Raw genomic sequence first — 10,929 nt, 5'->3', positions numbered from 1 at the left:
AATATCAATAGATATCCGTATATTTGGATCTTACTTTTCATTTTAACTGTTTTTTGTTATTAGTTAATATTACTATATTTTAAAATTTAAATTACTAATAGATCTTATTATTCAATAATATTTAACTATGTAATAAAAAAGATATAATAATAATATAACTACAAAATAAAATACAAAATAATTAAATGAATTAAAAAATATAAAAAAATAAAAATAAATCTTTCATTGAATCAAAAGAAATTAAAAAAATGAAGTTAAGGAGTGTTGCTAGGAGACAAAGAGTCAAAAACAAACAGCAAGAGAAGAGAATTAGAATTCTAGAGAGCATAAAAAATTATACTTTTGTACTTAAATTTAAATTACTAACTTAATTTTTAATTATCTTTTTATTATTATTATTTAATTATTTTTATAATCAATATGATATTATTATAAACAGTGTAATTAGATATTCTTTAAATAGTGTCCATCATTCAATTTTTAGAAGAGAGAGAAACTAAAAAATAAGTAACTTCGTATAAAAGTGAGTATTTAAATTAATTAAATAATAATATTTAAATCAAAAGACCGACTAAAAAATGAAAATTTAAAGAACAAGTAGCATTTTTCTATTATAAAATAGAAAAATTTTTTCTCTATACATTATGAAAACAAAAATAGATTAAAAAAATTATAATGGGGTTAAATTTATTTATTGAGTGGGGACAAATAAATTTTTCTCCCATATACTATATGTAATTCTATCAAATTTTGATAGAGGCACTTGCCCCTACACTCTCCAACATAAATCTGTCTCTAGATTCAACAATCTTGTAACACGAGAATTTTAAAATGAATAGAAAAGAGAATAATAGGCTATGCGAAATTGGAACTGAGCTGGCACGATTGACTGAACAGGGCGGCACAATCTAAATAGAGGCGGCACAGTGCAAAACTGGCACGGCACGACTGTAACGACGGCAGAACACGACGCAATGAAGACAACAAACACGATGCAACAGAACATAATGCAACAAATTAAACATAATGAGATATACGATGGTCGTAGGTGTTGTCATCGTTGTTACTGTTGCCGTGGAGAAACAAAAATGTCGCTGCTGGTTTGCCAGAAAGAGAGGAAAAACAGAAAAGGAGGTGACGGGTAGAGAAAAAAAAAGGAAAAGGAATAGAGTTTTGATTTTATTAAGGATATTTTAATAATTTGTATTATTTAAAATATTAAGATATAACTCAATTTTATACCTTTTATAACAAATATAATACATAAACTTAATTTAATTTTTATCTTATTAATTTTTATCTCTCCATCTTTATTTTTCAATTTCAATCTCTATTTCAAATACTAACTAATAGTCCTTTGATCACGATAAAATCAGCACCCTCTCTAATATTCTTTCGCTCCAAGATTTGATATTTTCCCCTCGAACGGTCTGATACTTCTTTTGCTTTTGATCTAATGTGATAAAAACTCTTTCAAATGTGTGCTATATCCAAATGTAATGCTAGTCTATGTGTATAGAAGCTGATTTGTTTTGTTTGTTCATAATAAAGTTGATCTGCAATGCTTGTTCACAATACAAAAATTGATATACATATTTGTAGTTCTTATTGACTTGTTTTTAACCTGCAAATAAACTTAGCATACACATTAAATACAACATAGATTTTTAAACTCAACTAAATATTTATCATTATAATAAAAAATTAATTATTTTTTAAACTCAACAGTTTAATTGTTTGAATATAGTATCATATTTTTTCTTTTTTTAAAAAAATTTGAGATGCGAGTTTAATCTCCATGCGTGGCTAATATAATAGAGTTTTTACCTTTCATTTTAGTATGTTCAATTTTTTTTCTTTGTATGTATGGAATCCAAGACCCAAGAATTAACTTGTCTATAAATCTATTTTTATATTTACTTATAAAAGATAAAAATTTTAACAAACAACCTATATATGTGTGGCCGTATTCCACTAACTAGTTAAATTCAACAACGATAATGAATTTCTCAGGATAGGAAGGATGGAATGGATATACATGGAGTCATGGACTGATGGAGACAGATTGAAACGTTCAAATAAGTAATTGGACAGTCAAATCCAATGGGAATCTCTTGCACTTTGTGCATTCAGATATACATACACACATAATTTCATCGGATCTAAAGACACTAATGTTAATTGTAAAGAGATTTCCAGAGACACAACATAAAAGCTTTCAAGTATATCAACAGTGGTTAAATAAATTTTAACAGTTAATCTTAACTATATATATTTTTTATAATTAAAATTAATAGTTAAAAATTATTAAAATATCAATATATATCGATATATTTAAAAAAATTTTCACACAATAATATATAAATTAACTATGAACATATATTAAAATAAGTCATTAAAATATATATTAAGATTGATATGTACAAAATTTTAATAAATATAGATATAAATAATATTGATTTTGGATGTTTAGATTTGCTCTAATCCTTGCTTAGCTTTGGATTTATGTTATCAAAGTTCCTCAGAAGGGTATTTAACCAATTCTCTTTATGCAAATATTTCATATACTCTTGGAGGAATTTTCACTTATAACATAAAGGACAGTCCCTTTCTTCTTCCCCCTCTCATCATCAACTTACTCGGAATTTTTCCTTGTCAGCCCTCAACTCCTATTCTCCCATTTCGTAAAATAAGCTGAAAGATTTGTAAAAAGAGTCCCCTTCACAATGAAAGTGAATTTGTCCTGGTGATTGTGCATTTGTAATAATGGAATGTATCACAAAGCAATACAAAACGTATGAAATTCAAGTATGAGAAGTAGTAATCATCTCAACGAAACCAATAATAAATTGAACTTAAGTTTAAAACATATTCTTAGCAAAATTTAATTGGGGTTTATCAAAACACTAAAAGGGAAGATAAGGAAAATAATGAGAACATAAAAAAAAAGAGAGAGAGAGAGGCAGAAAGACTAATAAAAGAATCACAGAAACAGGAAAACAGCGAATCAACACTCAAGTTCAATAATTTCATTTATTTCCTTATCCGTTAAAGCAAACAAATCCTAGTCTAATATTACATTCTGAACAATTCAATTCATCTTATAAAACCTGCAAATAATAATAATAATAAATAAATAAATAATTTTTTTTCTCAAACCAATATTTTACATAGAGCCTTTGACTCAGCTCGCACTTCTTCGGAAAGGTAAGCCTGACTTGAACCAAAGAAATGCACAACACAGTTTCACATTTCAACACAAAATTCACATTACAATCCACTAAAACCGTGGAAAAAACTAAAAAACAAAAGGGGTAAAAGGAGAAAGTGATGAATGTGTCGTATAGAAGAAGACTCACCATCATTTCCTGTTAGCAGGAGACTAACGTCGATCTCAGATCTGTTCCTGACTTCTTCCACCGTCCACATCGGTTGGCTTTTCAGTATGACCCTCGTCGCTGTAAATCCCTCTTAGTCGGTGGTTGCAACCTCTTCTGGAATAGTATCTTGCTCCGGAATCACTCTGACCTACAAATTGGGAAGAGTCTAATGATAATTTCCATCTCTAATCAAATGAGATCAGAGAAGAGAGAAAGGGGAACCAAAAACAAAAAAAGATGAGTGAAAAAGGGCAACGGTTTCAGGGGAAGAGAGAGTGATTATGAGAGTGATGGTGAGGAAAGTTAAAAAAGAGAAAGATTCAAAAGGATTGAAATTCGAAATATTTTTAAAGATCCGCGCTCAAAATTGCTGAAACTTCTTCCCTTCATCCTATTAACCAAAAATTAGAACAATTACCTGCAAGATAATTACTCGGCAATCCCATGTTTATACCACGAAACCAATCACAAAGCAGCATTTGAACTCGAAAGAGTGATTTGGGGATTGCTAAAGCCACCTCTGCCTTCGATCCAGTAGACAAAAAGGGACCTTGCAACAGTTCAAAACATTGCAGGAGAGAATTCCAGAAATAAGTAGTTCCCTCACCTTTTCAGCTTCAAATGGGTTAAAAGAAAGATACAAAAAGGACAGAGGTTGTAAATAACAATGTATATGTAGGACAGAATTGTAATAACATAAGAAACACGTGTCTCACCAACGAAGCTTGTGGATGAAGTTTTACTATTTTGCTAGCCATCTTTATAATTATAAATTGATAAAGTGTGGTGAACAACAAAGCAGACACACATACCAAGAAAGGAATGTTAGTTATAGATGTCACACAAGTAAACGAATTAAACCCACCCAAATTCAATGGACTAAATCTAGTTACGATATCAACCAAAACAAAAATGGATTCCATAACATCACAACTCCATTTCGTTGGGTTCCTTTTAGAGGCACAAGGTCACATGATCCGAGTGATGGACATTGCAAAAAATACTATGTTGTCATGGTAACCACAACCCCACAAAATGCACCAAGAATCACATAAACCCCAAACCTTTGCTCGTTACAATGATTCTGGTTATCAGATTCAATTAATTCAGCATCAATTTCCACATCAAGAGGCTGGTTTGCTAGAAGGGTGTGAGAATTTTTATATGTTACCTTCACTTGGCAATGCCGTTAATTTGTTGAACGCAACAAGCATTTTTGTGGGAACCGGTGGAGAAGGTTTTCGAAGAGTTGGTGCCGCTGCCGAGCTGCATAGTTTCTGATACATGTTTGCCACATACAATCCACATTGCCAACAAAATCAGCATTCCTGGGATTTCTTTTGCCGAAGTAAGTTGTTTCTGTCTCTTGTGTACTCAGTTTGCACACCAATGATGTGAGGGAAAGCATAAAGGATGAATCAGAGTACTTTGTTATGCCTGGTACATCAGACAAAATTGAAGTAACCAAACCACTGGCATTATCACCAAACAATGAGAAATGGAACAAGTTTAATGAAGAAAAAAAAAACTAACTACTCAATTGTGGACTCACCAGGTAAAGTCTCCATCACTGCCTCCTCAACAAAAATGTTGTGGTCGAAAGAACTATATGCCGCCACTTTTCCAATCCCTAGGTATCTGCAAGTTTATCTTTTAACAGTAGGAATGCTTTTTTGTATGTTGAAAATAATCTAATTAAAATGCCTATGTAGGTTACTTCAGAAACCAACTTAGAAATCAAAAGATTTTCCAACTTAGAACTAACTACGCAATTGAAAAAGCTAGTCCAATACCTAAGGCCCAAAGAAAAAGCATTTTCAAATCATGTAGGTCACTTCAGAAATCAACTTGGAAATTAAAACAACTGACCTTATTGCTTGCCATGCATCTAATGATCATTTCCAGAAAAATTTGTGCCTCATCGTTTTTCTTTTCTCTAGAAGTGACAGCACTAGAGGTTTTAATTGTCTTCCCATTGTAAAATCAAGGGCTTCCCTATTCTGATGATCCACCTTTACAAAGATGATCGATTATGTTTTTGATATCTGCATGATTTTCTCTGATGAAAAAATGATTGAAAAATCTTCTGTGCATTCTTTTACTCTTCCAGAGTTCTATAAACCATGTACAAGTATTTTGTATGTGTACAAATTAGGACAAATATCATCATCAATAATTTGGTATAATAGTATAACTGCCTTGCCAAGTTGCTGTCTGTCGCATAACGCGTGTAACAATATATTGTAAGTTTCAATATTTGGATCCAAATTCTTGAACATATCTTGTAAAAGATTCATGGCTCCATCTAATCTTTTATTCTTGCAATAACCACTAATCAAGATATTGTAACTCCAAACATTTGGAACAAAACGTCTTTCAAAGATGAGACTTTTAAATAATCTAATTGCCTCATCAAGATGCTGGTTTTTGCACACGAAATCTAAAATGATATTATAAGTGGTTACATTAGGGAATGGTTGACCGCAATAATGCATTTCATTAACAATCTCCCTTGCAGACGAGATTCTACCAGCTTTGCACAAGCCATCAACTAGAGTATTGTAAGTTACAATGTTTGGAACTATGTTCTTACGAAACATATCTTTCATCAAATTCCTGGCCTCATCCACTCTGTTAATCTTGCAATAACCTTTAATCAAGATGTTATAACTCCAAACATCAGGCACAACACCCCTTTCAATTACCATATCAAATAAGTTTCTTGCCTCATCAACTTTATTGTTCAAACAATATCCATTCATCAAAATTGTGTAAGTAATAATGTTTGGTTGTTGGCCCCTTAGAATCATCACATCGCACAAATCGTGGGCTTGTAATAGCATCTCTTCTTTGCATAATGCATCAATTATTATGTTAAAGGTATACACATCTAGGCTGATGTCTTTAACAAAAATCTCATTCAGCAATAATCCAGCTTCTTTCCATTGGCCCGCATGACAAAAACCATATATTAATGAAGTGTAAGTAACAATATCAGGGGAAATTCCTCGACCAAGCATATTAAAATATAAATCCAGTGCATCATTCAAAAGTCCATCTTTGCACAAACCATCAACAACAATATTGTACATTACAAGATTCGGCTTAACAAACTGACCCTCCATTTTCCAAAGCCTTTGAAGAGCAACTCTTGTTTCTCCAGACTTGCACAGTCCATTGATTAAAGTTCCGTACATAACTTCATCAAACCAAAATCCTTTTGCAACTATTTTACCATAAATGTAGAGTGCATCCAAAATCTTACCATTAAGACACAACCCCTTCATTAGTGTAGTAAAAGTTACAGCACTTGGCTTAAAACCCCACTTAACAAACTTGCTCATTACCGAGAGTGCAAAACCCATCTGACCTGCATGGCCATAACAATTGATCATGATGTTCAAAGTAACACTAAATGGTAGGATGCCCTTTGACTCCATATGGGTATAAAGATGAATAGCCGTGGCATAATACTTCATCTTTACAATCGTTCCCAAGATTTTGGTCAATTCCACAATCGATGGCTGCGGATGCATATCAACCTTGCAATTAAATAAAGCTACAGCATCTTCAACATTATCAAATTTGTAAGCGTCTCGTGATGGAAGTGGTTGTGAATGAAGAAGACATAGCCTTGTACGGTAGGCATATGGCATAAAAGCAAGTAAGTTCGATGATGGCAGAAGAAAGCGATGGAGTTTAAGGATTGCATACCTCGTTGCATACAACATATCCTCTTAACATAAAAAATGATGATACTTCACAAAACACAATTCTCCACTCTATGATTATCAGTATTGCCTGAAACCGTTTAGCTACCTTAAGAATGAAGAAGACGACTTTAGATATTTAATACAATACAACTTTCATATTTGTATTAAGAATGTTTTAGCGCAACAACTACAATTCATTGATCTCAATAGAAATTAAAAGCTAAGTAGTTGCCACAAACAAGTAAATAAATATCAAAGAAAACTCAAAATTAGCACCTTAAAGCGAGAACAGCAGAAGCAGAGGCAAAGTGGCGGACGCAGCAATGGTGAAATCGAAAGCGGAAGCAGAAGCAGAACACAGAAAAGAGAGAACTGAGAAGAGTTGCAAAATCGAACTGGCGAGGCATGTTATTGTTAGGGTTCTGTTTCACAATTGGTTTTTTTTTTCATTTTAAATATTTTATAATCATGCTAGTCACTCAAATTAATTACTAATATAAAATATATACTAAAATATAAAATATATATTAAAAATAAGTTAAATCACTTATATTTTTATAAAAAATTGTATGATAACTGATTTTAGTATATAAATAATATTTTAGTATAATATATTTTTCTAAATATTACATGACATTTTCAAATCTCTTCTATTTCAAAATTTTTAATAATTCAACCCAATGTTCTGAAAACCAGTTCGAACCAGGAACTATTAGCAAACACGGTTCGGACCAAGGTTAGGAAAACCGGACCGGTCATCAAACCGCTCTAGCTACTAGTTCACTGGTTCTTTGATCCAACCGGTTCAACTGGAAAAACCGTTTCAGAATAAAATAATAAATAAATTATAAATAAACATCATAAATTATCCCTAAATTAATTCAAAACAGCAGCATAACAAATAATCACGCCTAAATTAATTCAAAACAGCAGCTTAACAAATCACTAATCACAAATCACTTATCACAAATTCAAAATTCAAAACACTCGGTGCCATAAGTCCATAACAAAACAGCAGCATAAGTGCATAACAACAACAGCAGCTTAACAAGTCACTAATCAATAATCACAAATTCCAAACTCAAATCAATAGCATTACAAAAGACTCAAGCAATCACAAATCACAAATTCAACCTCAAATCCTTGAAACAGAGTAACACAGGCTCAACTTTTCACTAACCTCAAATAAGTAAATTAGTAATCACAAATTCCAAACTCAAATCAGTAGCATTACAAAAGACCCAAGAAATCACAAATCACAAATTCAACCTCAAATCCCTGAAACAGAGTAACACAGACTCAACTTTCCACTAACCTCAAATCAGTAACCAATAATCATCAACAAGACCATATCTGAATTCCGCCTACAGCATTCCGCAATAAACAAACCAAAACATTAACCAATAATCACAAAACACTAAACCTTCACCCAGCAATTACAAACAAACAAAGCTAGCAATTACAAACATTAGCACATTATAAAACATTCCAAAACACTAAACCTTCACCCAGAAAAACCAGCAATTACAAAACAAAGCCATCGGTAAATTTGAACAAAAAAATTAAGAGCCATCAGCAACTAGTAATTACAAAACAGAGCCATCAGTAAATTTGGACAAAAATTTCAGACTAAATCAGTAAATTTGAAACAAGAGTTGGAAGAAGATGCTAAAAAAATAAGTCAGCATCATCAGGAGGTGCAGTTACTACAGGAGGAGATTAAAGAACACTTTGAGGCTGGCTCTCATACAACTCTCACTGTGACAGAAATGGCAGAGAAGATTGAGGAGCTGGTCAACAAAGTGGTCAGCTTAGAATCCGCTGTTTCCTCATAGTCAGCTCTTGTAGCGAGATGGAAAGCACAAACTGATGAACTTAATGCTCTTATTAAAGTTCTTGAATGTGATAACAGTAAAACAAGTTAATGCTTTTATTAAAGTTTTTGACAAAAATTTCAGACTAAATCCAGCAATTACAAAACAGTAAAACACTAAATCAGACTAACAGAGCCAGCCATCCGTAAATTTGAAAAAAAAAATTTACAGCCATCAGCAACCAGCAAATACAAGACAGATCCATCAGCAACAAGCAATTACAGAAGATTACAAGAAAAATGGAACCACCATGATTGAACAACAATTTCAGAACTTCAAAAGAAGAAGCGGAGGCCACTAACCTTCGACGGACGGCAACAGGCGAGACGACGGCAAGTGGCGACCCGACGGCAAGTGGCGACCCGACGGCGAGCTACTCCAAGCCACGAACAGAGAAGCCAACGAAGATGAAGACAGACGTGCTGAGCTATCTGGGTTCTGCAAAACGGGGAAGAGGAAGAAGCGACGGCGCTGAGGACCTGGGGACGGCGGCGGCGCTGAGGAGCTTGGGACGGCGGCGGTGCTGAGGAGCTTGGGACAGCGGCGGAAATGAGCGGCTAGGGTTTTGCACTTTCAATTTGCTTCAGGTAGGTTTTGCACTTTCAATTTGCTTCAGGTCTCGCTCTCAGGGAGTGCACGTTGGGGGAAAACCGGGGTCTGTAATCTGTATTTCAATTTTTTTTTTTTCAAATAAACAAAACAATGTTGTTTTATCCGAACCGGCCTTACCGGTTCGGTTCAACCGGCTGGTTCTGGGCCAATTCAGTAATTTTCAAGCAATTCTCTCTCTAGTGGTTATAGACAGTGGACCGGATTGTTTTTATCATCGGTTTCTGATTAAACCGATTTTCTTCCCAGAACCTTGATTGAATTATTAAAAATTTTGAAATAGAAGAGATTTGAAAATGTCATGTAATATTTAGAAAAATATATTATACTAAAATATTATAATTTTATATAAAAGTATAAGTGATTTAACTTATCTTTTATATATTTTTTATATTTTAGTATATATTTTATATTAATAATTAATTTGAGTAACTAGCATGATTATAAAATATTTAAAATGAAAAAAAAACAATTGTAAAACAAAATCCTAACAATAACATGCCTCTCCAATTCAATTCTACAACTCTTCTCAGTTTTCTATTTTCCGTGTTCTACTTCCACTTTCGCTTTCGGTTTCACCATTGTTGCCTTCGCCACTTTGTCTCTACTTTTGCTGTTCTCGCTTTAAAGTGCTAATTTTGCGTATTCTTTTATTTTTATTTATTTGTTTGTGGCAACTACTTAGCTTTTAATTTCTATTCAGACCAATGAATTGTAGTTGTTGCTAAGGGTGTTCATGGTTCAGTTTTTTCATAAACTGAACTGAAATTGTACTAAATCATTTTAAATGGTTTAGAAACTGAACTAAACTACTTTGTCATATAAAAAACTGGTTTAATAATACAGTACACCAGTTTAAACCAGTTCATAAAAATAAAATCAGTTTTAATTGAAAAAACCAGTATAAACTGGTTTATAGGCTAAAACTAGTTTTAATTTTTAACATATAAAAAATTAGTTTTTACATTTTCTCTCTCTCCCCCTCTCTCTCCCACTCTCTCTCTCCTCCTCTCCCCCTCTCCCTCTCTCCCTCTCCCTATTCTCTCTCTCTCCCTCTCTCTTTCTCATTCCCTTCTCCCTCTCTCCTCTCTCCTCTCTCCTCTCTCTCTCTCTTCTTCTCTCCCTCCTTTCTCTCTTTCCTTCTCTCCCCCTCCTCTCTCTATCTCCCTTCTCTCCCTCTCTCTCATTCCCCTCTTCCTCTCTCTCTTCTTCTCTCCCTCACTCCCCCTATTTTCTCTCTCTCCCTCCTCTCTCTTTTCCTTTTCTCTCTCTCCTCCTTCCCCTCTTTCTCCCCTCCCCTCTCTTTGTCTTCCTCTCTCTCTCCTTCTCTCCCTCTCTCTCCCCCTCCTCTCC

The 10,929-nt window shown here is 33.4% G+C and overlaps 1 protein-coding gene across 11 annotated transcripts; it reads right to left on the bottom strand.

Moving 5' to 3' along the window:
* Positions 1–3,180: 3,180 nt before the first annotated feature.
* LOC107462395 (putative pentatricopeptide repeat-containing protein At1g12700, mitochondrial) lies at positions 3,181–9,616 on the bottom strand. 11 transcript variants are annotated; one of them, XR_008002074.1, is made up of 7 exons: positions 7,370–9,616; positions 7,095–7,199; positions 5,250–5,439; positions 4,933–5,018; positions 3,799–4,817; positions 3,360–3,528; positions 3,181–3,217 (listed from the first exon to the last, which is right to left on the bottom strand). XR_008002074.1 is itself a non-coding variant. In XM_052252760.1 (7 exons), the coding sequence occupies exon 2, from the start codon at positions 7,109–7,111 to the stop codon at positions 5,495–5,497; it is 1,617 nt and encodes a 538-aa protein (XP_052108720.1). In that variant the 5' UTR covers positions 7,112–7,199; positions 7,370–9,616; the 3' UTR covers positions 3,185–3,217; positions 3,360–3,528; positions 3,799–4,464; positions 4,552–4,817; positions 4,933–5,018; positions 5,250–5,494. The 11 variants fall into 11 exon arrangements, 8 of the variants coding, with proteins under 8 accessions (XP_052108717.1, XP_052108720.1, XP_052108721.1 ...); XR_008002075.1 differs by having other exon boundaries at positions 5,250–5,425; XM_052252760.1 differs by having other exon boundaries at positions 3,185–3,217; positions 3,799–4,464; positions 4,552–4,817; positions 5,250–7,199.
* Between the last annotated feature and the right edge of the window lie 1,313 nt (positions 9,617–10,929).

Source organism: Arachis duranensis, chromosome 8 (assembly GCF_000817695.3).
Source record: "Arachis duranensis cultivar V14167 chromosome 8, aradu.V14167.gnm2.J7QH, whole genome shotgun sequence".
NCBI classification, from domain to species: Eukaryota; Viridiplantae; Streptophyta; class Magnoliopsida; order Fabales; family Fabaceae; genus Arachis; species Arachis duranensis.
The sequence above is the reverse complement of the archived record's forward strand: the minus strand, read 5'-3'. Positions and strand labels throughout refer to the sequence as shown.

Excerpts from the sequence above, each read along its gene's own strand:
- LOC107462395 (XM_052252757.1), bottom strand. The coding sequence starts at position 7,111 with ATGTTGTATGCAACGAGGTATGCAATCCTTAAACTCCATCGCTTTCTT.